The sequence below is a fragment of the Phodopus roborovskii genome, unplaced genomic scaffold, assembly GCF_943737965.1.
Source record: "Phodopus roborovskii unplaced genomic scaffold, PHOROB, whole genome shotgun sequence".
NCBI classification, from domain to species: Eukaryota; Metazoa; Chordata; class Mammalia; order Rodentia; family Cricetidae; genus Phodopus; species Phodopus roborovskii.
In genome coordinates this window covers 34,008,592-34,036,167 of record NW_026126567.1, presented here as the reverse complement: position 1 = coordinate 34,036,167, position 27,576 = coordinate 34,008,592, and the positions used below count along the sequence as shown (strand labels likewise).

The following is a 27,576-nucleotide window of genomic DNA, read 5'->3' as shown; positions in this document are numbered from 1 at the left end:
GTAAGTCCCACGGCTCTCTGCACACTACCTGCATCTTCTGCCAGCTTCTGCTTGGTTTTCTGCTATCCCCCAATTCTCCTTTTCTCCCATTTCCATTTCATTGTCTCCTGCCCACCAACCCTTCCAGGCTCTCCTACTCTGCTCACGGACCCATATAACCCAGTCACTGTCATTTCAGCAGAGGAACCCACTGGGAACAAGGAGGGCAAGTGGTTCTTTCTCCAGGATGGTTTCAGATCAACAGTGGGTGCAGAACCCTATCCACACCTCTTCCCTGTCCTCCATTTCCACCCCAGGTGGCTGCAGGGACTACCTGCAACCACACTCAGCCACACTCATTCCCTCATAGTGGTACTTGAGGGTTGGCACCCCCATGTCATCCTTGTAGAGGATGGAGATGGGACTCAGTTTGGTGGGAACACAGCAGGCTTTGCCCACCTTGGTGGGGAACTTGAGATGCACCAATGTCTGCACAATGGCATGCTTTGTGGGTGTCACATCATCAGCCAATGGGAAGAAGCAGCCTCCTTTACACTCATAGGCATCGTATTCCTTGGGTGCAATGATCCAGCTGTCCCAGCCAATGTCCTCGAAGTTCACCCTGAGGGACATCCTCTGGCAGTGGCTGCTGGCCCCAGTGCTTCTCTTCCTTCGAGCTAAAAGTGGTCCCACAGCTGTGTGCTCATCTACTTCCTTCTCCTCATGGCTCTCACCTGCCTCGTGGTAGACACTTTTGGCTGTCTTCACAAGCACGGTTTCCTGCTCGTGGCCGATCATCTCCTTCAGCTCCAGTCTGGTCTCCTTGGTCCCATTGCTGCGGTCATTGGAGAAGACGACAAAGAAGGGCAGGTTTTTGGAGCCTGGTGGGACACTGATGTCCAGGGTGTCACAGCCCTTCCTGTGGCTCTCCACTGTTACCTCTAGCTTATTTTTGTTTGTGGTGGAGCCTGCCCTGACCCATCGCTTCACAGCACTGGATACTTCCAAGGTCTCCCAGCCTTCATACTGAATGTGCTGAGACACTAAGAAGGTCTTGGTCCCTGAGGCGCCATTCCAAGTGACATCTCCATCCAAAACATCATAAACAACCATGTTTCCTTCCAACTCATGAGTGGAGTCCACATGATGTTGACAGGAGACATAGAGACGGAGCTCAGCCCTGGTGATCTGCTCGTGTCTAGGGATAGAGATGTTGAAGATCAGGATGTGTTTCTGGAAGGGAAAGTCCTCTGTGGCAGCTGTCGATACAGCATCTGAAAAGCAAACACACACTGAGGAGCATCTGACTGGTGCCTTTTTATGACACTAAAACCAAAGTTCATGATTTGCTATGAGGGACATCTAGGACAGTAGATTTTGTCACTATTGTCTCCACTATGTGTCGAGAGCATTCAGGAAGTTTCTCTTAGGAATTTTTTTCCCACGAAAAACAGAGGCAGGAGCCTTCAGCTAGGGTTAATAGTGTCTACTATCTACTGAGCACCTACTTTGTGGCTGGCATTGCACTATGAGTTTGGGGGTAATCTAGTTATTATCCCAACTTTGTACATGTGAAGCTGTGTTTCCACAGCTTTTTACTGTTAGAGTACACACAGATAATCGACACCCTCATCTAAGGCAGGCCAGAAAATACATTGTTAGCTTTAGGGTGAAGATCCCACAGTCCTGGCTGGGGACAATGAAAGTCTATATATAAGTAAATTTTAAAAAAATGCAGTATTAGAGTGTTAAAATATTTTGGAATCATGTTAATAATGTCTATCAAAAGTGAAAGTGGATAGGTGGATAGGTTTTTTTTTTTTTTTGAGGAAAAGCATTTCCGTTCCAAAGTTTTATCATGTTGGGCAAAAATGGGGATTTCCTCAAAGCCTCAGCTTTCCACTTCTGGGCTGCAGCTTGACCACAAACACTGCCATTTGTGAGTGCCTGTCCACGGGCCATCACTGCTTTATTCTCGGGAGACACGTTCTGATACACCCAGCAGATGCCTGGAAGTACAGGTATTTCTGAGCCCTGCACGGTGTTCCTTCCATATGCATGCATGCCTGTGCTAAAGTGCAGTGTGTAAACCAGGTGCAGTGAGTAAGGAAAGTGAGAGTTAAAAATATTCACGCCTGTGATACAAGTCATTTAGAAATTATGAATCTGTTTTTGGATTTACATTTAATAGTTACAAACCACAATAGAACCTCAGGAAGAGGCCTGGGTTTTCTCAGATTAGGGAGACTCCTGTATGATGTGCCACCATGGGCAGAGATCATGCTGTTTCTGAAACCTAACAAGTGTCAATCCTGACTCTGTCCCTCACTTTTGGGCTCCTAGGTGCCTCAGTTTCCTCTCTTGTGGAATGAGGCTCATCTTACCTGCTTTTATCAAGATAGCATGTGGGACTTACAGGCCAGTTCTGAGCTAATAGATGATGTTCAGTTAATACTTCTGTCGCCCTCCCAACCCATGCAAACCCAGTGCTGTGACAAAGCAGGTGGCCCTTTACTCAAACTCTCTGTGGGCTCTTCACTCAGCATGGATGTGCTGTTCCAGCTCCTGAGTAACATGGTGAGTGCCATGGCATATCAGAACAGTGAGAACTGTGCGTTGCATCATGACCTAAGGTGACCTTACTGTGGCATACCTCTACAGTGGCCATTGGACCACTGTCAGACATGAGAAATCCCATGCCCACTGGGGTTAGATGGATGATTCCTAGGTCGTGTGTGTGTGTGTGTGTGTGTGTGTGTGTGTGTGTGTGTGTGTGTTGATGTTGTTGCTGTTCTTGTTGCTAGTTCATGTAATAACTGTGTCAAGGACATAAATAAGTGGGCTGGTGTCTCTGGATGGCCTTCACATTCCAGCCCACGCAATATGATGACTTAGACCCCAATAAAAGCAAAACAAAACATCAACAACAACTCCCACCCCCAACCCAGTCTTTCCCTAAGGCAGACATCATAGACAATCCCAGGGCCCTGATGACCTACAAACTATATGTCATTTAAAAAAAAAATGAATCCATATTTTTTTTAAAGTAAGGCAAGTTTCCTTGACACATCTGTTGGGCAGTCAGAAAACAGCAGCAGTGAGCTAACATGTTAATCACAAGTGTCCTTAGATAGGTACATGCTCTGTAGGCTGGACAGATCTGGCCAGGACTGCCTGTGGCCCTGAATTGGAATCCTTGGGCAAATCTCTGGGACAGCAATGGGATGGCACTGGGCTCCTGGTCCTTCAGAGTGAGATACCATAGCAGGATAAGGGGAGCTGGTTCTGTGCAGAAATAGGGCCAATGACATGAGCTTGCAAGTGTGCCTTGTCTGGGTTCCTCAGTCCTGCCAACCCTGCCTTACTGTCCAGTAACTCATTCTACCCAGATCCTGGAAATCTGTGACGTATCAGTTTCAGACATCACTTCCATGTTTGTCTAGTCTTCCTAAATCATGGACACTTGTATTTAAAATCTATTGGACAGATACATGCCTACTGTAGATACATGCCTACTGTGCTGAGGAAGATTACATCTAAAAAAACAGTGGTGATCTCTTCTAGCACTACTCTATTAACATTTTAAAATCTAGGTTTAAAAAGCACTTTATAAGAGAGAAACTGGCTTTCCTTCAAAGCTTAAAAATGTACCAGTTTATTGGGGCTAAATTAACAATCTATTTCTAAGTCCAGAGGGGACAGGGAGAGAGGGAGAGGTCAAGAGGAAGGGAAAGGGAGGAGAGGGAAGGGGAGGAGGAAAAGAGGGAAGAGGCAAGCAGGAGGAGACTGAAGGGCAGGAGCCTGGTATCCTTGATACCTGCTGGGTTAAATGTCTTGTGCCCCAAGGAGGAGCTAGGCAGATCATCAGATCCTTCAGTGTTGATGGTCACGCCCCATGATTTGTGCTGCCCTGTAGGGAAGCCGTTAGGCACACACAAAAGTTGAACTGGGTACTTCCGTTTTCGCCCTGCTTTACTGTAATTCACTTCAATACAAACTGGGAGACCTGCTTGTAGTCGGTGGCCAACCCACCTCGCAGTGCCGCTTCCCTGTGGGGGCAGGGTGCTGTGTGTACGCCCCACCCCACAGAACCCTGCCGGAAGCACTATACCTTCCACACTGAAGCTCCGAACGATGTTGGAGGCAGGGGTGGATGACTTGTCGGTAGTGTACCTGTTGTACAGGTCAATCATGTACTGGGGTGTCTCCACGCGGGTTCTGTCCTGGGAGGGAATGCCGCTCAGGTTAAGGCTGCGCAGGAAATCCACCTTCATGTTCTCCAGGAACATCTTCAAGTCGAAGACACCTTCCTCTCCACCTCCAGACAGTCCCAACGGGCTGCGGACGTTTCCCCCTGAGGATGTCTGGCCCCAACTCTGTAGCGGCTTCTCGTGTGTGTGGCACACCAGCAGGAACAGCATGAGCAGGGCCACCCAGAAGGCCCCAGGGGACATCTTGGGCCCTGAAGTGGGGCTGCAGGGCTGTGGTGGTATGTCACCAGGTGCAGCAAGGAGCCCAGGAGGAATGGGCCCACATTGTGTGCTGACTGCTCAGCGGGGAGCGTGGCTGGCTCAGGTTCTCCCCAACAATCTGAAGGCCTCTACACTTCTTATCTGGGTGTGGATGCTATGCTCGGACCTCTTATCTAAGGCAGCTCTCTTTAATGAAGGCTGTATAAACATCTGACAAGCAGTAGGGCTGGTGGGAAGGGCTGACTACTGTAAAGGATCGGCATTTCTCCGGGGGGTCATCCACCCTAATTAGGATCTTTGTTCATTTCCTTACTGGCTTGGTCAGAAGATTCTCCAAACGGGGATGCATACCCATCCCCCTGCACCACAGGAACAAAGAATCCAGGAAATGAGGCCGGGAAGTTCCCCAAATATAGAAGGCCCACCAGGTACCCAGAAGATGACAGGAACTGTGGGGCCACTGAAGGTGGGGTGAGGTTAGAGAAGGCTGGCCCTTGTGCAATCAGGACGTGGCAGTGTAACTAGGCACTGCTCTCCCAAGTATTAAGAATGGAGTGTGCATGGACCCAGAACACTCCATGTGCCGGTGATATCACACCCAACACAGAAGCCTCCAGTCCCAGCTCTCTTGCTTGTTCTCCTAAGCTGTGCCCTCAGCTCTTTGGGCCTCCCTTTGGGATCATAGAGGTAAGAACTTAGAAAATGTGTTTACATACATGCAGGCAGCCACTGCCAGCTCCTAGCAGTGGGTGGTTGTGTTCAAGCAGCCCTCCAGGGCTGGGTCTGACTGAGCTGGATCTTGGAGAAGCCCTGTGTCTAGGCCAGATGCTCCTTAGTACCACAAACATATGTATCCAGACACCCTGAGCTCCAGCCCCGTCCCTTGTCTGTGTGGTGCTGGTGTGCAAGTACATATGTGTAGGGGTGTGTGTGTGTGTGTGTGTGTGTGTGTTCCAAGGGTGGCTTGGTTCATGTCAGTGTGGAGGCCACCTGGGTCATACCTATCAGCCAGGAGACCCACACAGCAGTTGGGTACATAGGAGCAGTTGGGCAGTTCTGAGACTGATCCCATGTCCAGTGATGATCTCTAGCCCGTAAAGGCTGCTTGTTGCAGCCCAAGGACAGTGTATTTTAGGAGTGGTGCCCCTATACTTAGCTTCCATCTATTTCCATCACAAGTGCCATTAACCAAAGTGCAGAAAGAGCACAGTTAAAAATATTTGGGATGTGTGGTGGTCTACTCCAGGGAAGAGAGGTTATGCTGTTCTGCGCTGGAGAGAGGGTACACAGGAAAGTTCAGGAGGTTGCAGGATGAACCATGGCAGGCTATGGTCAGAGATCTCAGAGTGGGAGGGTCGACTGACTTCCCACTAGAACCCACCGTTTAGTGACACAATCAGAGGAGAAGGGAAGGCCACAGCTAAGGAGACTTTGCTTGGGATGGAAAATGAAATGTCTTGAGTACCAACTCCATGTAAGAAGTACATGGACTGTGAGAAGACAGATGGAACAAATTTCAGTACCAGAAAATGTAGCTGAAGCTGCAGTGTCCGTGGGCCAGGAGGAGCTGGAGGATGATCTGGGCAGTCTCACCATGTGCAATAGCCTCTGGGATCAACAGATCCCTTCCACACTCAGAGGCTGAACACAAGGACTTTCAAGGAGATGGCATGAGCTCTGGGCTGCGCAAAGGACTGCTACTTTTTTGAGAAGTTGAGAAAATTTCCCCCCAATAATGACAACAGCATATGGTACAGAAAACTGGGGGAAGGCCAAACATAAAGGAGATAAAAATCATCTGCAGTCTTGCAATACCAGCAACACCCAGAGTTAACCGTCTGGCATGTACAGCTCTATAAGTCCCTGCCAAACTCTGGTGGCCTGGAATGCTTTGGGGATTCAGAAAGCTTCAAATTGATGCCAAGTCATCTCGTGCAGTTGCTGTGTTGTGGGAGAGACTCAGCTGGGTGAATACAAGAGGCGAATTTGGATCATTGACTTATTTCAAGTGTCACTGAAACCTGTTCTCCCAAGGTGGGGACTTTGATTTTAGCTGTCATTTGTGGAGCTGAGAAAGGGTTCACCTGAGTTTCCATAGCACAATTGCCCTAGGCTATAAGACAACAGAGCACACAACTCTGAGGACACATCTCTCTTCCTTCCAGCCCCATTGTTTGTTGTTTTTGTTTTGTTTTGTTTTGTTTTTTTCAAGGCAGGGTTTTTCTGTGAAGCCCTCACTGCACAGGAACTCACTTTGTAGACCAGGCTGGCTCACAAAGATCTGTCTGCCTCTGCCTCCAGTGCTGGGATTAAAGGTGTGTGCTGCCTCATCTTGCAGTTATCAAGAGACACACTATGGGCAATTGTTCAGAAGAACATCCCCATGCAACATATATTTCCATGGAAGCTGCAAGGAGCAGCAGGAAGCAGGTAGAGCTGGAATGGATTACTTCCAGGATCTGGGCAGAGCTTCCTTGAGAACCTGTTTCCAGCTGGCCCATGACAAGCACGGATTCATTGAATGTTCCTGGCCTGTGACAGTGCCCAGTCAGCTCACTGTTTAGAACTATAGTTCTGAAAGTGTGGTCCATGGACCCGCCATACTAACAGCTAGGAGATGCTTAGAAAGACAGGCTAAGAATATATCAGAAAGCTGTGTGATCCTAACAGACTGTTCTGATGTATGTCCAAATTAAACACTAGATCTGGCCTTATTTGGTGGGTGTCATGTGCTCGTTTTCCTCCGACTCCCCCCCACACAGTGTGTGTGTGGCCACGAGTGTGGGTGTTTGTGTTGCTAAGTATTTTCTCTAAGCACAGAGCTTTTAATAAAAGTGTATGAGTCCTTTACAAAATGAAACATGAAGAAGTAGTTGTCCCTCAGATTTGGTGGGAGATGAGTCCCAGGGTTCCCCCACACATACCAAAATCTAAGGATGCTTCAATTTCCTCTTTTAAATGGCCCGGAGAGATGGCTCAGCAGACAAAAGCACTTGTTGGTTCTTCAGAGGAACTGAATTCAGTTTCTATCAGCCATGTCAGACGGCTCACATTGCCTATAACTCCAGTTCCAGAGCATCTGGTGACCTCTCCTGGCCTCTGTGGACACTTGCACTTACATGGTACAAACACACCCGATGCCACTGTGGGACCAGGCTGGCGGGAAAGTGCGTGTGACAAAATGGCGCCTACAACGTGGGAACTAAAAGCTTCTACTTAAAACTTGACAAAAGCTTAAGAAAGGGTTTTTATAACAAAAGAACAGAGACAAGCAAGGCTTCTTAGTAGCAGCATTTTTCTCGGGCAGGCTCAGTTTTGTTGGAGACAAGCAGAGACTTTCCCGGCTCCTTTAAGGGAGATTTCCTGACTCAGCATAAGCGGCAAAAATCCACAGGGCTCTTTTAAGAAGCTCTACTAACAACTGAATGGTGTGTACAAACAGCAGCAGGGTCAGTGACCAGATCTCCAAGCCAGCAGAATGCTTGGTGAGCATAGCTCTCACTGCTGGTGGTAAACGAACCCCTACCATATTGAAATGCAATGTTGTTGTTTAACAGATTAAATAAAAAAAACCTGGCCAGAAAAAGATAAAGATTTACAATAGAGACAGATTTAGATAAAGAAAAACCTCTAAAGGTTTACAGTGTGTTTTAAAATATACATATACTTGGGAGAGAAAAATGAGCAGGATAAAATGGTTTAAAAAAATAGAAAGAGAGTACCTGGGTGTGGTGACACACGCCTTTAATTCCAGCACTCAGGAGGCAGAGGCAAGCAAATCTCTGTGATTTCAAAGTGAACCCAGTGTACAGAATAAATTTCAGGACAGACAAAAGTTCACAGAGAAACCCTGTCTCAGAAAATGAAAACAATAAGAGTAAAACAAGTAGAGTAATAAAAAAAAGGCACCGAAAGATGGGAAACACACAGGGAGTCTAGGTACTGTGTGCTATCGTGTTGTCTTGAATTACTCAGTTGCTAAGGAAGGAACGACAACTGCTAAAACACACTTGATCATCAATGCTGCTAATTAATCCAACTTACATATTTTAAAATGCCTTGACTTCAAAATTTAAGTCTAAGGGCAGGTTACTTTGGAAAAGAGATTTTATTTGTGTTTCCACAGAAAATGAAAAGCTGTGGATTCCTTCCAGACTAATATGGTTTGATGAAGCAAGACCCCCGAAGCAGTGTCCTAGGTGATCCAACATTCAAAACAGCTGGCACAAGACAGCCTTGTAGACCACTATAGACAAAATTTCTGCATCTTCTTAGGATCCTCATGACAGAGCTCCCTACCAGCAGGAAGCAGTTTGGAAAGAATGATGTCCACATTCCCAAATACTGTCTATAAATGTTTGTTTTTATTTAAATGGGTTTGGTTATAAATGGTTAATGATCACAACCAATCTCTTTTTTCAAGGTAAAAGGGGGATTATGGTATAGAAATGAATACTTTGGAATGGATTTTCATTTATTGATACAAATTTAAGGTCAATTTTGTGATATGTATATTTCTCCTCTAGTTTAGGTATTGTGTTTCTATAGCCCATTTAAAAATGTAATGTATAATTAAGTACAGATTGTAGATAGTTACCTATGATAGTCAAAGCTTATAGTTGGGTTGTTAGGTTTTTATAGATATATAGAGATATATTTCAAATGGATAGGCATTCTTCAAACCTTTCAAAGACCTACAGAATATGGCATTTAAAATGGTTTAGGGCTTTTCTTGACAGTGAGACATAACTGCTCTTCGAAACACCACCTGTGTCACAAAGGAAGATGAACATTGAAAAAACTAGTTATGGAGTTTACTCCCAATATGGCAAGACTAGCCATTTGGCCAAGAAACTGCTCTTGTCTGGATGGTTTGACTTTATGCTGCATAAACTAGACATGCAGGACCCACAGAAAAGTGACTGCTGAAACAAGATGGACAGTGTTACAGGATTCCTGCTTCATGGAAGAGTCTGCCAGACAGTGTGCAGGACACACAGAAAAATGACTGATAAACTGCCAATACAGGTGGACAGTTTAAAGTTTCCTGCTTTGCTGAGGAGTCTGCCAGACACACTATGGCCTATGGGCTGATGATAGATGCTCCAATTTACAGAAGAAGTTCAGATGACTGTTCAGGTAGCAAGTTGTCTCTGTCATTTCTAGAGTTTATATACTATCCTTCTGTGGTCTTTGATGGAGTTGAAGACAGATAGTTATGGCTATAGTTTTCCTTGGTTAGGATTAAGATAAGTTACATATAAGACTTCAGACTGACAAAGATAGGATAGATGATAGAATATTTCCTTAATTATTGATAATGTTAATGGACTAAATTTTGTTAACTATAGTTCTTATTTGATAACAGTTTTGTTCAAGGCCAGACTGGTCTACAGAGCGAGTTCCAGAGATCTGGCTGCCTCTGCTTCCTGAGTGCTGGGATTAAAGGCATGCATCACCAATGCCCAGCATTCTAAAATAAAATAAGATTGCACCAAGTTGTTATAGTATACTATTTAGAGAAAGATTCCTACACACACAGTACAGATGCTTCTCTCTCTCTCTCTCTCTCTCTCTCTCTCTCTCTCTCTCTCTCTCTCTCTCTCCCTCCCTCTCTCTCTCTCTCTCTCTCTCAAGTGCTTTCAGTCCCAGGGTGATTGCATCTAAGAATTTGGAATCCACAGATATAGGGGAATGGAACAGCTGTTTAACATGATATCTGACACATAGAGAATGTTAAATATTTGAATAAATAAACAGAGCTACTCACACATTTTCACTCCCAGCTCATACAATCAAGAGTGCTGGGCCAGACTAGATGAGGGAGCCTAGGACTGAATGAGACTTAAGTGGCAGTTGCCAGAGGCAGGAAGGAGACCCTGGCTCTGATGAGCATCACCAGCCTGGGGAGTAGAACAGAGAACAGAAACCTGAGAAACATCATTATCCACAGAAGCTTTTGTTTCCAGGTGTTGGTAAAAGTAGAACAGACTAAGTGGAACTCTGATTTCGGTGCCGTCGCACACAGCTCACAGTCAGAACTTGCCAGCTGCTTTCCTCCTGGTCCTCCCTCTTGAGTGCACCGACGTCTAATATTCAAATGCAGGTGGTACCTGCAATGTTCTCCTCAGGCCAAGACCAACTCTTCTTTCTCATCTGACCCCACAGTTGCCTCCTCTTCTGAAGACTTGTTCTCATGAATTCCCACCCCTACCACAGACATCTGTACGTTTCTCCGCCATATCAGCTCCCTCTCCGTTCTGGCTACAGAAGCAGCATTAGGGATAGGCACCTGGTAGCTCTTACGGTATTTTATGAATGACATTTACATGCAGAAACACTTATTGGAATGCCTCAGACCAGCTGCCTGGTTTCACCAAGATTCTGCTCTCACACTCTTATCAAAACAGAGCCAGACCTGAAGCTTCTCAGAGCCTGGTCTGATGAACTACCCTCTAAGATGCTGTAGTCTTCTTTTTAGAGGATGTACAAGTTCAAGGACATAGCGCACTGGCAAGCTACCAATCTTCTTCCTCCAAACCAACACAAACCCAAACTGAGTGGCCTTAGGGACCTATGCATATCTAGGCAGTGTTCTGAACCTTCTGGTTCTGGGGACAATGTAATGTTATGCTTTGGTTTTAAGGAGAAAGATGTAATTTTGAAAATATATTCATCCTAGACCTTGCTTTGCAGTGGTCGTATTCACTGTCATTGAGACAATTCTTTACACTCTTAGAAGGGCCACTGGCTGGGAAATTCATGGGTACCACTGGTCATTTTGCCCTTGACTCAAGGAGCTAACAGCACCAAACCTGAAGTTGCCTATGGCCTTCATAAGACACTAGTGAACATATTATATTTTGCATGACTTTTTCCCCCTGAGATATTCATTGGTTGTTAAATTGTGAGGCATGTGTGTGGCAAAATAGATGCTCCATCTGAAATAAAGACTGCTGTATAAGTCTGAGGGGGTCAACAATGGCACGAGCTCTTTCCATTGCAGTGGGGATGTCATCATTCACATGTCCAATTTACCACACATCAAACTCATCTTGACATGCCTCGAAGACACAGGGCCCCCTGAGTACTATGTACTCTGCACTGTCCTGAACCTATGCCCATGGGTGGACCCCAGTCAGGGCCTCTCAGGTTTCTCTGACTCATCTCAGAAATCTTGAGCTGAAGTCTTGGAAGGGTCACAGGCCTTTGAGAATCTCAGTGGTCTCCCAGAAATTATAGACAGCAGAAGGAACCAAATGAAGCTATCACAGGTTTGAAAAGTAAGCAAACAGTTCCATGGGAAAAACTGAGTGGAGAAGGGGACAGCAGGATCTACTGTTTGGAAGAAAGGGTGGAGTCATTTCAAGGTGCAATATTTTATTTTGCTATTCATATGGTTATATCCCATCATGTTTCAAAAGCATTTGACATGGCAAGCAAAGTACTAAGTCTGAGATCAGTTGGAAGCATCCACACCATCTACAACAGCTTAGAAAGTCTCACTTAATTTCATTTACCTCCCTTCATGGAGATAGGACAAAGACGGCCCTGCCTCACCCGACTAACCAGCATGGGCAGCTGTGTATGCACATGTCCTAGGTTACACAGAGCACCTCTGGGGACAGGGTATGAGGATACTGACAGATGCTGTCAAGTCCCTGTATCTCTTTCTTACTTACCCATTCTGGATGCTCCTGCAGGCCACCCAGCCCACAATGCTGTCATTGCAGCCTTCTTCAGAGATTACCTAGGCTTCCCAAGCCAACGGGACCACAGAATTGGCATTGGCATTTCACTTGGGGCAGCCTGGAAGCAGAAGCTGCTGCACATCCAACTCCCCTTCCCCAGACTGGACACTGATGGGCCATGCAGATAGCAGAGCATCCTACAGCCCCAGGCAGATGTGTTGGTTGGGTGGGGCTGGTGTACACAGTTCTTCATCTTTCCTGTACATCAGGAAGCACCACCTTACGGAGAACTAAGCTCAGCATCCCCAACCCCCACTGTCTCTCAACTCATTCCCCTCTTAGCTTCTGCAGCTCTACAGTCCATGTGGTGAGGCTGTGTGTATCTGCTTCAGATTGGACCTGTGTTCCTTTTTCAAAATATGCCCAGCCCCATGCTTCAGGAATAACCACCATAAGGAAGGCAAAAATCATGCCAGTGTTATTCATAGTAGAGTCATTCAGGGTGGCTGTTTGTGACAGGGCTGCTGTGAGACAGCCTTATATCCTACAAACATCAAAGGAGATCACTTGGCCCTTCCAGCCCCTCTTGACCTGTGACCCTCACGAGATATTCCCTAACTGATTATGTCAAATCTCCTTTTTTTTATTGTCCCTACTGAAAGACCTGTTCTTGTCACTCAAAAGAAGCTGCCACAAACACCTGCCAAACAATTAGACTAGGGATATGAAGAAACTCTAGGAAGGTTATTCTACCATCTTGGAACCCCACCCCATTTTGATGTTAATCCATTGTAGGAATTTGCAGAGTGGATAAAGGAACAATTGATGTTTTGGAATGGGTGACATTTAATTTTCTCAGATATCACTGTACCTTTAATTTATTAGCTTTCCATAAAAAACACAGAACACTCACAATCTACAGTATACAAAGTATAATTTACAAAAATATAAAATCTTGGTTATTTTTTAGTATTCCAACATATTACTATATATGCTATTTCCATATGCATGTTCAAACAGCCCACACGTAACCTGCACCATTACCTCTGTGGGGAGTGGGGTTAACTCTCTCCTTTTTGTTTTAAAATAAAGAATACATAGATTAAAGGAAGAGACCAATCTCAATTGCATGTGCATATTACATGTATAAAAGTGTGTGTGGAGAAAATGTAGGAGAAAACACTCATTCATACCAAGATCGAGTCCCTGTGTCTAGTATGTAGCCTGAGGTTTGTAAATGAGCACTTAAATTGCTATAGGGGTGAGTACCCCAAAATTTGCATAGTCTTTCCAAGTTTTGAGATGATGAATGCATGGAATCGGCATTGTGAATACATGCTATTTCCAGGCCTTGAAAAATGTGGGTAGGGCTGATGGGCAAACCAGACCACAGTTAATTCCAGATACCTTCCAGGAACTCAACAAGTCTTTACAGGGCTACCACTAGCAAGGAAAAGCAGAGGAATGATGGCACTGTGTACAGATCTTTCTAGGTCCCAGCAGGGTTACCTCCAAGCACTGCCTAGCACCTGGAACTGCCCCGAGTCAAGTCCTGGCTCCATGATCGCCACTCTGCAGGGCAGGGGTGAGGCAGGACTGTCATCCCCCTTGCAACCACCTCACCGACAGGCACAGGTCTCTACTGACATGTTAGGGTACACCTTCAGAACTGCATTCCGGTTCTCATCCAGGAAAAGGACTCCAAGGGAGTTCATCTTGTCAGGAACACAACAGGGCTCTGGGATGCCAGGGACAATGCCCACAGCTCTGACGATGCTCTGGATGGTGGCATGATTGGATGGGCGGACAATCTGCAAAACGAGAAAAGACAGCTGAGAGCACAGGGCTTACCGATGCTTCTTGAATAAGGCTGTGCAAGGGCTGGCCTGGCAGAAAAGGCTTCTGCCCAGAGCTGGACACATGCTTCCTCTGAAATCAGTGACAGGCTCAGTCCTGGTGCTCCTGGGTGCCCACTTACTTCTAGTCTAAAAGAGATGTCACATCGGCTGCTTGAAACTGGCCACTTGGGGGCGCCGGCATGTCACCTTCCTAGGCGTGCCTGGAGCTGGGCTGGAAGGAAGCTTTTGCAAGCCATCATGTTCAGCCAGCAGATACGCCTCCGGAGCGACCCTGGCTAAAGCTAAAATGATATGCTTAGTGCAGCACAGGCTGCAGACAGGCATTTCAGTATGCACTTGACTTGGGGTGACAGGTGCAAAATTAGGGCATTGTCTTGTCTTGACATCTTATTAATTTATATGGACAATATGACCTTCACTTACTGACACAGATACCAAGGCTTAAAATGGCTAAGAAACATGATCAAGATGCCCCAGTTGGAAAGGGGCTTGGCGTGGAAACTGGCCACTTCTAAAAAGATGAACATAGACAGCCAGGTCATGGGTTTCAGCTCTTGGCTGGCTGATTAGAATTGTAGATGACAAGAAGCCGCATGTTGTTTCAGTGGAAGTGGGGGGGGGGTGTGAGAGGCAGCAAGAGAAGGGCATGGGTACCCATGAGTGTGGGGTTCAGCTGACAGTCTGAAAAGCGGGGAGACAGCCAGCCAGTCTGACGAAGTTAGCAGAGTTTGCAGTTGTGCCCTGGACCCATGCAAAGCCCATCCATCAGTGGATCACCTCTCTCTACCAGCTGTGTCCTTTCCTCTCTCTTGTACAAGCATGGATTTGAGGAGGAGCCCCTTAATTCCAGACAGATTATATAGCCTGGAATTTCCCACGTTTATGGGGGTTCTCGATTGGATTTAAGCCTTGACTTTCTTTCTTGGAAAACATACCACAGAGGAGTCTCAGGGTTAACTAAGCAAGGGAAACTGCCGTGGGTGCTGAGGGGTGACATGGGCAGCCTATTGCAGCACAGGCAGCAGGAAGATGGGTGGAGTTAAATCAGCCTGGGGGAAGGTGAGGACTCAGGGCCAGGAAGCTGAAATCGTCCAGGACTTTGTATCTTTCAGACCATTATGCCCTGTGAAGGCTGGCTAGGCTGCTGGATGCACCAAACCAGGGGGAGCCCACTGGGAGAGCACTGACACCAAATGTAGTCTGGTCATGCAGATTCCTGCTCCTGGTTCAGACTGGAACAGGTAGGAGAGCCTTGGTCAGGAGGGAATGTTAAATACTTGCATTGTCCACAGGGAGGCAGCACTAACTCAACCTCTGAAGACATCTGCTCTGTGGGGATGTCCTTTCTATGCATTTAGGAAGTGATGCCTTGCTTAAAAAATCCCAATTCAATAAGACCATGGTACAAACCTGGTACATGAGCTAGCTTGTTGGAGCCCAATCTCTATGGTGGGATGCCATGCTCAGGCTTAATGCATGGGAGAGGGGCCTGGCCCTGCCCCAACCTATTGTGCCAGACTATGTTAACTTCTCAAAGTAGGAGGAGTAGATTGGGGAGAGTTGGAAGGGGTACTGGGAGGAGGTGAAAGGGGGCAGGAGGAGGTGTGGGAGGGAGAACTGTGGTTGGAATGTAAAATAAAATTTAAAAATGGCAAAAAAGAAAAAAATCCAATTCAAAGCAAAGCATAGTGCCACATGTCTCCAATCCCAGAAGCTGGGAGGCTAAACAGGAGGACTGAAGCCAGTCTGAGAAACATGCAAGGAGATAGTCTCAGGAAAAAAAATCAAAGCCAACGTTTAAAAAAGCACCGCCAAACCAAATAAACCGAATCAGGCTGTGGGGCACCTCTGTCTGTCTATTCCTGCCTCTGCAGACAGGAGACGTATTATCTCCATTTTGCAAATGATGACACAGGTCAGGCAGACAGAGGGATGGCCAACTGGGCAGAACCAAATCAGAATGAGGCAAGATCAGAACACAGAGGTGGTACCTTGGGCATGGGGAACTCGCAGGCCCCAGCACAGTAGTAGGCATCGAAGGATTTCGGTGAGATGATCCATTCATTCCACCCGATGTCTGCAAAATCCACTTTCAGGTACCGCCTGGAGCAGACCCGTGGCTCATCCCACTGCCTCCTCCTGGCTTTCTGCATCGTCTTCTCATCAAAGTCCAGCACCTGTGAGGAGGTGGTGAATGTATCCTGTTCCTTCTTCTTGCGGTCTTTGCGCCCAGTGCGAGGTTTCAGTGCCCGGAAAGGGCTGGGCCAGAACTCATGCTTGTGGTAGTGCTGGGTGGTGTGCAGGGCAGGCGCTGGTCTTTCATCCAGTCCTGGCAGTTCATTGTCCTGCAGGGGTCCAGAGACTTGAGCTGCCCGGCGCACGCGGGGGTCCGCTGAGCTGTTGGGGGCAGTGCGAGGCTCAAGGTCTCCAGCTGGAAAGGGGTCATACCTCTGCAGCGTCACTGCCACACTGTTGGGCTCTGAGATGGCCAGGTCATTGGCATAGACAAGGATATAGGGCATGTGGGGGCTGGGCCTGGATATCCCGGGGTCTTTCTCCCTAGAATCCAACTGGGCAGAGAGAAGCAGCTCTCCATCTCTTCGGGCAACCTTGACGATCGATGAGATGTCTTTGGCCTGCCATAGCCCACGTGGTGGAGGTGCCAGGGCCATGGCCCCTCGGAGCAGCCCCTGAGTAGCAGTGTTCTGTGAGAGGCTGTGGAAGATTAAGTGCAAACGTGCTGGTGAATCTGGGGTCAAGAGGCGGCAAGATGCATTCTTGGCTCGTGGCTTGCAGAAAACCTCTCGTGCCCGAGGCCACCGTGGGGGTTCTAAATAGAAGTGGAAGGTGGCTGTGAGGATCATTTCTGAGTCTTGCATGGAAGTCAAGTTGAAGAAATACACAGGCTTCTGGTCGACCACCTCTGTAAAGGAAAGGCAGACCATAACCTGTTAGAATTTTCTCTTGAGGGGCATCATGTTCTTGGGTCTCTGCCCAGAAATGGGGTAGTGAAACAATTCCCATGGATGGCACTTCCAAGCGGGGCTCACTTCCCTTTCCTCAACTCCTGGAGTGCTCACACTGAAGGCAGAAGGGTCTTTTTTGTTACCCTCAATGAACTTGCACAGTTGCGATCCAAAGGCGGGAATTGTCACCATCCCATTGAGAAGAATGAAGATGAAACCAGGAGGGAAGGAGGCAGAGAGAGGAAAAAGAGGGGAGGGGAGAGAAGCAGAGAGGGTGAGGATGGTCAAGGCTATAAGACACTAAAGCTCCTGCTGTTTCCTGCTCGCCTCTCACTGGTCCCTGACACCTTCATTAAGAGTTCCTGATGGTTTGGGTTAGATCCAAGACCTGCCTCAAGGCAGCAGATCCAGCGTGTGCCAAGAACTCTATACTATGCAGTTTTTGTTTGTTGTTGTGGTTTTTAAGACAACTTGTATTAGATGAAGTGAAATAAGGAGATCTTTTTTTTTCTTTTCTGCAGTCTTAGTACCTTTTAAGGTAATATTTAAGGTAATACAGGGTTAAGGCCACAGTTGTTTGTTGTTCATTCTGTCCCAGGGTTTGTAAAAAAAAAAAAAATTTAACAGCCAGGCATAGTGGTGCATGCCTTTAATCCCAGCACTTGGGAGGCAGAGACAAGTGGATCTCTGTGAGTTCCAAGCCAGCCTGGTCTACAGAGTGAGTCCCAGGACACCCAGAACTGCTCACTGAGACCCTGTCTTGAAACAAACAATTGAAAATATTTTTTCAAAGGGATAGCAATATGAGGATTACAGTATGTCATTCCACTCCAAGGCTCACATTTCCCCCTGGAGACCCACACTCCAACTGAGGAGGCCCAGGCACATTCAGCAGTCACGTGTGTTTGGAGAAAGCTTCAGCTTTTGCTTTCCAGGGGCAGCTGGAAGCCCTTTCCTTCTCTCCTGGCTTTACCGAGGGTCACCTACAGCCCCAGCCTTGACAGCAATGGGGACTTTGCAATGAGGAAGTCTTGGATTCAAAAGGAGAACAGGTCTCGTCTGTCACTGCCACCATGACATACTGCAGACTAGGAGGAGACCCAAGTGGCTGGGTGGACTTCATCCTTCTCCAGCCGAAGGTCTACAGCGGGGGAAGGAATCAGAGCTTGAAAGCCCAGTGGGGGGGCATTACACCTTCCAAGAGACAGGTCAGTCTGTCTATATGATGCCTATATCCAGAGGATGAGCTGGGATAATTTTTCAAGAACCATGGCTTAGGACCAGAAAGGTGCTCAGTGGTTAGAGCATTTGCTGCTCTTGTACGGGATCCAGGTTCGATTCTCAGTACCTACACGATAGCTCATGACTGTAACTTTACCTCCAGGGGATTTGATGTCCTCCTCTGGTCTACTTGAACACCATGTATGTATATTGTACATATCCACGCGCACATAGACAGAAAGTAATAATAAAAAAAATTCCACCTGCTGGCTTAGTATTTTGTTTCTGTTGGGAAGGAAGCACAAGTCTATTGGGAATATTCATGCCCTCTTAATGGACCTCACTAAGAATAAAGAAGGGGACACATCTATAGTAGGCTGAGTAGAGGCCGATTCTGTTCCTTACCTGGTCCCATGCACCACCACACAGGTACATGCTCCAAGTGTGAACTGATGCTGGGTCTTGAGGACTTAAACCTGGCCTCCAAGAACTCTGTGGCTTTGAGCATCATGGCTTGGAGGCCCACATTCTAACTCACCCACCCAGGGTTATTACTACTGGGGAAGCTAGAGAAGTATTCACATCAGAGGAGGTGTATGAGTATGCAGAACTTTGTAGCTGGAGACTATAGGGAGGTATCCCTGCTCATGGCCTTGGCCTGGGGCTCATGCACAGCTTGTGTGTAGACATCCAGGGGATAGCCTGTGCCACCTTCTGCCTCCCACTCACTGACCTGTATATAGGGAAGCTCACTATTGGCATGCAGCACACACCTCCTAGCTGAAAACACCCTAGAAAACAAGCTCTGGGCCCCAGAGGATAGTATCATACTCTAAGCCTTATTCTTTCATTAGTCATGTAAGAAGATGAGAACCCTTAGCTTCTGTGATCCTTGGAGAACTAAAGAAATGACACATGCCATATGCTTGGTATCGGGGTGTTCACAAAGGTACTTCCCTGCATTTTCTTAACCTCTGAGCCATCTCTCCAGGCCCTACTTGCCCGCAATTTCATTCAAAGGATAAAGGATGGCAGAACAACGGTTTCCTAGACAAACTCAAGCATGCTCATCCACCACTCAATCTCTGTAACATCCACTTGGCAGCTTTTGTTTACCTTTACTCTAGTTCAGGTATTTCCTCATCAGGTATTTCCTATCCTGCTCATTGGTCCAGAGTGGGGAGGAGCCTCTAAAGGCCAGATGAGAAGGAAGGAATGTGTTTAAGTAGAGGGAGTTCACACAGCACTGGACAACTGCCTCAAGAAGATGCTCCCTAGTGGAAGATGCTGAGGTCCAGATGGGTCACCCCAACCCCAGAGTGGGCATCAATGCATATTTTCGCCTGCATGCATGCAATGCAGGAGCTCCAGGCTGTGGCTGAGAGTGGAGGATCTCTGATGTTTCTAGCTAAGTGGGGCATAAAGCACTAAGGAGAAAATAAGAAGTCTCTCTGACCTAGACATTGTGTTAGTGCATTATGGCTCCTGCTTCATAGCCAATGAGAAGACAGCCTTCATCCTCCTCTCCTTTATTTATCCATCTGTTTTCCCAATAAACATTTGCAAAAGGCCTGTGCTGGCTAAGCAATGGGCTGCTAGGAGTCCTGGAAAAAGCAGTCGAAGGTGCCTGAAAAAGCCTCTTGGGAACACAGAATGGTAATGAGCACAATTATTCTTGGGGTCTGGCCACATTACAGCTTTACAGAACAGTCGAAACAAGGTACTATATTATTGGAGCATTCAAATTGCATACCACTCCCGTTGAGACCCTTGTCACCTAAATACTCCATTCTTTGCTAAGTTCCCCTCCGTCAGCTTCCTGCCAGCTTCCCCAATGACATCTGTCCCCCACCCCCAAGTCCCATCCTCCTGGCCTTCCCATGAGTGGTACATCAGGGATGGTACTTCCGCCTCCCTTGTTCTCCTGATAACCCAGGGGTCCTCTAGACCTCTGCTCACATGGTGTCCCTATTGGCCTTTGCAGCTGAAGACCCACTCGGCACTGTCCATCCTGGCTCTGCCTTCAGGCACCCATAACGTCCTGACATGTATTTGTTCATTACTATAAATCCTTCCAGAACCAGCTATACTCCATGCCATATCTCTATATCCTAGCACAGGCCTGGTAACATCTGCCGCTCAGAAACAGATGTGGATGATGGGTTCCCGGTGCACATCCTGCACTGTAAGAAGACAGGAAGGGGCAGGGGCAGAGTGGGCTCTGTTGATTCAGTTAACAAAGGGGGCATCCTTGCATGCCAGAGAGAGCAGGTAACTAGCACAGTGCCCTACAGCAGCCCCGAGGCAGATTCAGGGTGTGCCCCAGGTGGATCTCACTTGAAACACATGCCCTCTGCCCCCCTGTCCCCAGTGTGCTCTATTGTCATGATGTGTCCAAGGCTCCACAAACAAATGTCACCTACTGTAAGAAAAAAATGTGTCATTTTAATTTCTGTATTGTCTATGGATCTTTGGGGCTCTTGAGACCCCCCAGCCTCTTAGCGGAGCACTCATCTTCACCCTGGTGACAGTGGGAATAAGACAGATACTCGGATGGCCACAGATGGCTGGGCCCAGTACAAACAGTTCCAGCCACACTTCCTCCACTGTCCCTGGAACAGCCATGGGGACAACAGAGTAGGCATACCATGCTGAAATGTAAACTTCTATGCGAGCTGGAGGTAGGAAGCAGAGGACCAATCCCTTGCTAGCAGAGAAGAAGGGAGCAGAGCCTGTGCTGAGTATCTATTTCAAGGGTCTTTCTGAGTAGGAGGCCTTATGAGCTACGTAACCCTTCTAACACTGGCAGAGAATTCTCTTTCCTTCCTTCTTCTGGCTGCAAACCAACCGCAGTCACTGTTGGTCCTGTAGATGCTGCATCCACCTCACCGTGGCTTCCTTCTTGTCTGGCCTTGACTGTGGCAGTTATCCTAGAACCGTCAACCCTTGATGTCACACACACAAGCCCCCAACGCATCAGTTATGAGAAATGGAAGGTCAATCCCCCCACTATGTTAAGAACCTCAGCAGAACCCGTACGAAGAGGTCATTTCCACGGGAAGAACTGCAGTAGCTGAGGGGATGGCAGACACCTCAGGGATAGTTGCTGCGCGCGTGGAATACTGCATGCAGAAAACATAACCCCATTAGGTTAATGGCTATTCACATGCATATGTGCATATGTCTGTAGATGTATGTGCATTTTTGGTGTAGGAATGAGGTGATTCTACAAATGTTATTTTAACTCTGGTTCTATCTGGATGTGTAATTAAGAATGATTTACATTTGTTACTGTGTTAAAAGAAATAAATAAAAGCCTGCCTTCCCTCCTCTTCTTTTGTTCACCACCCCTCCCCTATCTCTCTGTACGCCCCCAAGGTGTACATATGGGATGTTGTTCCACTGTCAACAGGCAAAATTATTGTTCTCTGGGAATGGCTGCATTCTGCCTATCTGCCTCCTCCGTTTCCTCCTAACCCAATGCCCACCCTTGGGGATCCTGCAGAGCACCTTCAGCCTGTTGCCACCCTATCACTACCATCCCACTGTCCTGCCAGTCCATGAGCTATGTTAGGTGAGGCCAACGTTCTGTGCATCTTTGTCCTCCAAATGAAGTGCTTAGGAAACGCCTGATGCTATATTTTGGATTAGGGTTGTCTCCAAATGCAGTGCAGGGCATTTAGTCTCCAGTGTGCCGATATTTAGGAGTACCTAAATAGAGGGACCTCTAAGGGATGGCACCTAATGGATACTGGAGGTATTTCACTTATTAGATTTCACTTAGTTTCCAAGGGAGGGGCTCTTACACCTGGCTGAAGTCTACCTGTTCTCCCTGCTTTCTGCTCCTGTGCTCAGTCCTTCTCACAAATTTGCAAGCCACAATGCAACTGTTACATTACGATGTAACCCAGAGCTCACCACCAGAGCCATTCCCTTCCAGACACTGAAAGTGAGCTAGATAAATCTTGTTTTCTCCATGAGTTAGTCAACTCCTGGCATTTTGCTACAGTAACTGGACTGGGATAATGCACTGGAGAATGAAATCAGCTTGACTTGGCAGTTTTAACATCTGGGTATGTTTGGGAGATGAAATAAAACTATCACGGTGGCAGGGGTCAAGCTTGGGATTAAACACAGAGTGTGGAGGTAAACCATGGTCTAACCTGAACTTAGGGTCAGCCTCCAAGGCATTCCCTCCACAGATGCAGACTAATAGGGAACAAAGTACACTTCAGGGGGAGTGGGAAGGGACAAGGAAGGCTGGGGTAATCACAGTTAAGAGCTAATAAATTGCAAATGAGCACATACCAAGAACTGTTCAAAGTACTTGCCATATTTGGGCTCCTTTAAAAAAAAAATGTTATTAATCAGGAGGGGAGTCACAATTTAGAAGCAGAAAGGAATTCTTAGTCCTGAGAAGGGCAGTCCCAGAACTGGGATCAGGATGGTAGCTCATGTTCAGAACCTGGGCCCCATTGTAGATGAGGGTGAAGTGGCTGTAACAGGTTTGGGGAGTGGGTGCTGTCTGACAGGATATGCTGGCCTGGGGAGCAGCAGAAACCTGTTTCCTTGGAGCCTGCTGGGATTGGTATGCTCCAGAGCAGGACTGTGGCAAGGGTCTGTACTCACAAAGCCCCACAGATGGGCCTTCAGATCAAGAGGCAGGAGCCTCTGAGGCCAAGTGTGGGACAATTTAGATGAGTCAAGGCAAGGCACAAGAAACCAAGTGCTGACTCAGTGTTAGGCACAAATCCACCTTCTACTCAATGTTCAGGCCCTCTGTGTACACATGTTCAGAACAAGGAGGTGACATGTTCCACAGCACACAGCCAGTAACCGGCGAAGGTTACTCTTCAGTATGTATCAGGAAGCCAAATAATAAAAGGTATTTCCAGACACTTCAGGACTGACCCAGAACTCTGATTTCTTAAATATGCCTGTTCCACCCTGATGCTCTGCTCCCAGACTCTGGCTTAGTTCTGATGGAGAGATGGCAGTGATGTGTGGCAGCGAGAGCCGCAATTATTGCCTGGCAAACACAATAGCTTCCTCCCCTGTCCTGTCCTTTTATCCTTATCTGTAAAATAGGAGTGTTGGATTAAAGTGTAGTCCCCAGGCCATTTGTGGAGGCTAAAATGTCCACCATGAGTTGTACTGGGAAGTGTTATCAGTTTGGCAAAAACAGACAGAACTTCACCCCTTAATGAATGCATTGCAGCAGGTGCTTGTGCTCAGTGGACATGCTCACTTCTTGATGACCTTTTGCTCCCTTCAAGGCTTCAAGGACCTGAGTTAATGAGCAACAAAGGTCAAGTTCAAGCCTATATGAACACAAAGCACTCAACACAGTGCTTTTTGTCACTAGAGTTACAGCATTTAACACTACCTAATCAGGCCAGGGCTCTGAACTTATGCCTTCATTTTGTCGTTCTCCAGCCCAGAAGGGGAGATACTGCTATGTGCTGCCCATTTTTACGGAGTACAGACAAGTTCATGTAATTTAGTGACTTAACTCAACCATGCCAAATGCTTCTTATGTGGCTTCATTTAACAATGCTTCTCCACAAATGAACTCCAGGTATTGAATGAAAGGTAGCAGGGAGGCCAGAGTTGGTCTAGAACCTAGGGACACTGGCCTGGTTATTGTGATGGAGGTTGTACCTCTTTCTGAGAGCCTCTCCCTTAGCCATGTTATGTCTGGATCTGAAGCCACAATGTTACCCAGGGTCACAAATCCAGTGAGCGCCGAGTCTGCACTGACCCGCCTCAGAGTTGGCTGAGGTTTGTTCCTCTCAGTCTTGGGAGAGAAGAAGACTGACTGAAGGCTTTCTCTCCTGGGGAACGGCCTCCTCTCAGACAGGACTGCAGGAGACCCCTGCCCACATTTTCTGGAACAGCATTCTGAAACCATGAGCAGTCACCATGACAACCAGGAGCTTCTCACCACTTGCTTCCCAAACTGCACTTAGCCCCTGGCTCTGGCAAGGGCTGCTCAACCCAAAGTTAGTGGGCAGGAGCTCAGAGTGACCTCTAAGGAGAGGGTAGGGAAAACATCTGCCGAGCTCAACCATAGATGCAGAGTGGAGACGTGGAGAGGGGCAAGATGGTTCTGGACCTGTCTTCTTAAGTCCTGGGGACACAGGCCTTTCTCAGAGCACTGTTTCCTTGCCAGCCAAATCATGCTTCCTACGTGGGCTCGGTGCTTGGCACTTCCACCAGTGCCACCTTGTGACCCGCTGGCCATGCTCCCCTCTCATACAGCAAGTGCCAACAGAACGCAAGCCACGGATCGTCCTCCAGCCACGTCCATCACAACTCTGTGCCTAAAGCCTTGTGCCTGACCTTTGTCCAGCAGTTGTGGAAGTTCCCAGGGGCAGGAGGTCTGCCACCCAGTGCCTCTCTGGCCCCCACTGCAAGCTCTGGCCTAAGTGGATTGTCAATGAAAGGATGAATTAAAAGTCAATACAAGAAAGGAGGGGAGAGATGAAGCTGTAAAGGGGCAGAGAAAACAGATAAGAGAACTGTATGGACAAGGAGGACTGGGTCCCAGTGTATCTTCTACTTACCCAGCCTGGCACGGAAGCTTCGGACGGTGTTACCTCCTCCTGGCCGAGCGCCCCTTCGGTTGTACTTCTCATAGAGCCTGAGCATGTGGACAGCGACCATGTCCTGGGCACCTGGGCCGAGCATAGCTGCTGCATCCCCAGGGGACTGCTGGGGGTCCTCGTCCCTGTGCAGACCATCCGCTGCCGCTGAGGGCAATGAGGGCCATGAGGGGCCCCTGTGGCCACAGCTTGCGCCCCGCAGTAGCAGGAGCAGCGGCACGATAGGCAGCAGTTGGGACCCCAAGCTGATCCGAGCAGGACCGGGAGCCATGGCTGAGTGAAGGTGGAGAAGGGTCTGAGCCCCAGCGGACAGACAGGGAGGGCTCAGTGTTGGCTGCGCACCTCGTCTGCGGCTGGAGGGTCCGTGTGGGACACGGACAGCCCGTGTGACCCGATTCGATGTAGCGGGACTGGCTCTCGGCGGCAGCGCTGTGCGCGGTGCATCCACGCCGCCGGGCCAGCGGTCACAGCTGTCCGGAGCCGCGTGGAGCCCAGCCGAGCCCGCGCCGGCGCGTTCCCTTGATTGCCTCACGCTGCAAACTTTGCAGTCCACGGAGCAGCGCCCAGACTGGGGAGTTCGAGGGGCGGGGCGGGGCGGGGTGGCCGACAGCGCCTTCGGAGGGGAATCCGGCTGCGTCCCCGCTCGCAGTCTCTAAGAGCCGGTCTGTGGCCCTGGTGTGCTGTGTGTGCGCCCTGGTGTGCGGGCGTGCGCGCGCGCCGGGGTGTGCGCTCACGGGTGTGGGGGCCGTGGGCGTGGGCGGGCGCGCTCCCTGCTCCCCCGCCGAGAGCCAGAGACCCAGCCCCACAGCCGGCTCCGGAGTGTCGGAGAGTTGCTGCCTGCAGCTGAGCCTGGGCGTCGCGGGGGCTGGACGGTCTTTGGAGGGGGGCCCGCCTGCAGGGTTGCCCCTGCAATGGCATGCTATGGCTATGTGGTTGGAAGATGACAGCTCCCCCATGAGGACCCAGGAGGGGATGATTGTCTAGTTGTCTCTGAGCCAGTGTGTGCTCAAAATGCAAAGGTGCAGTCTTGGGAATAGGAGCTCTAGGATTTAACAACAACAAAAGGTGTGTGTGTGTGGCTCCAAAGCTCAACCGACCTAACTAAGGCAGTGGAAAGCAAGATCTTAATCAAAATACAAAATTAGAATTGTCCGATTAACTGACCCTTTATTTGGCAACAGTGATTCCAATTGCTGAAGAAATACATCAAAGGTCCTTATAAATCTCCGGACAGGGTTGCTAAAAAAGAAAAGGACATGCTTTTAATTTACTTTATAAAAAGTTTCAAAGCATCAGAGAGGGAGGAGAAAAAGGCCATGGTTTTCTCAAAAAAGAATTTCCAGTAAAGTGCTTATGTAGGGCGACCCTGGCCCCTGCTAGGCAGCTTAGCCCTGGGGCAGAAGGGCCCCAAAGGTGCTTCACTCCAGCTAAGTTACTTCCCCATAGATAGAATTCGAGGTCCTAAAGGAAAAAATCTGGTCTACATTTGTACTAACTTTAACTGAAACTTAGCCGTTTCTGATGTTATGCAAACAAGCAACCAATCACAGTGGCTAAAAGTATGGATTTTTTACAGACTGACACTGCTCAGATATTTTCATTTGTCAGGAAACGTGGTCCAGATTTCCCAAAGTAATTTCCCCCCCCTAAACTACATTGAAATTACAGTAACTCTTGGTCCCCTGCTAATTAAAAAATTAATGAAATGGAATATTCATTATGTTTGATATGTAATATAAACACTCAGTACATAATAGCGTGTTCATATGTTCTTAAGTTGCTGAGTTTCTTTAAAATATTTTTGTAGTTATAGTGCTGTTGGCTTCCTTTATTAACCTGGGTATTTCCTCTTGTGCACTTGAAAACATACCTTAGGGGTGGGGAGCACAGAATTAATTCAGCAGACTGAGAAAGAAATCATTGGACTCGAAAGTGGTTCTCAGCCCTCCTAATGCTGCAGACCTTTAGTTCCTCATGTTGTGTGACCCCCCCAACCCTAAAATTATTTTGTTGCTACTTTACAACTGTAATTTTTGCTACTGTTGTGAGTTGTAAATGCCTGTGTTTTCCAGTGGTCTTAGGTGACCCCTGTGAAAGGGTCATTCGCCCATAGGGGTTGTGACCCACACGCCAAGAACCACTGCTTTAGAGGGAAAGACAGGATCCCCTTCAGATACACATCCTTCTAGAAAGTGAGCTCACGAACACCCTCTGTGCTTCATGGCAAGAGTGTGCACACGTGTGAACCCAAAATCCCTCTTATCTGGTGACTTTGTGCTCTGGGAGCCAAAATAGTTTTCTTGAAGGGATCACAATGCAATAATCACTACTTTGCTGGAAAAAGCTCTATCACCCACCTATCTTTAAAAAAAAAAAAAAAAACCCAGACTGTCACATTGGAGCTCATCCAATTCACAGTGGAAGTGCCTAGGGCAGCGTTTATCATGTATACAAATATACATTATTTTAAAATTAACGCACACTGTGTTCAACTTCCCATTCATGTATAGCTCCCATTTGTGCTGTGAACTGGTTCTCCCAAAATGGTTTGCCTGGAGGTAAGAGTCCATCAAGTGCCAGGTCTGTAGTCGAATCTCTCCAGATAAAACGGCCCCAGACATCCTTCCTTGTAAATGTCCTCCCCCTGTCTCACTTCCCTCCTTCTCCATGTGCCCCTCACTTCCCCCTTCCCCCTTTTCTCTTCTTCCCCAGAATGCCTCTGACCTGTGCCAGCTGGGGGTAGCCTCTGCTCAGGGGTAGCTTTGTCTCTGCTGGGGCCAAAC

General features: G+C 47.8%; 2 protein-coding genes across 2 annotated transcripts; both read right to left on the bottom strand.

Moving 5' to 3' along the window:
• Positions 1–270: 270 nt before the first annotated feature.
• Gdf2 (growth differentiation factor 2) lies at positions 271–4,462 on the bottom strand. Its single transcript, XM_051202578.1, has 2 exons — positions 4,091–4,462; positions 271–1,253 (listed from the first exon to the last, which is right to left on the bottom strand). Exons 1-2 carry the CDS (start codon positions 4,431–4,433, stop codon positions 310–312), a joined length of 1,287 nt encoding a protein of 428 aa, XP_051058535.1. The 5' UTR covers positions 4,434–4,462; the 3' UTR covers positions 271–309.
• Positions 4,463–13,004: 8,542 nt separating this feature from the next.
• On the bottom strand, positions 13,005–25,341 carry Gdf10 (growth differentiation factor 10). The gene is made up of 3 exons (XM_051202583.1): positions 24,755–25,341; positions 15,993–16,924; positions 13,005–13,953 (listed from the first exon to the last, which is right to left on the bottom strand). Exons 1-3 carry the CDS (start codon positions 25,062–25,064, stop codon positions 13,762–13,764), a joined length of 1,434 nt encoding a protein of 477 aa, XP_051058540.1. The 5' UTR covers positions 25,065–25,341; the 3' UTR covers positions 13,005–13,761.
• Between the last annotated feature and the right edge of the window lie 2,235 nt (positions 25,342–27,576).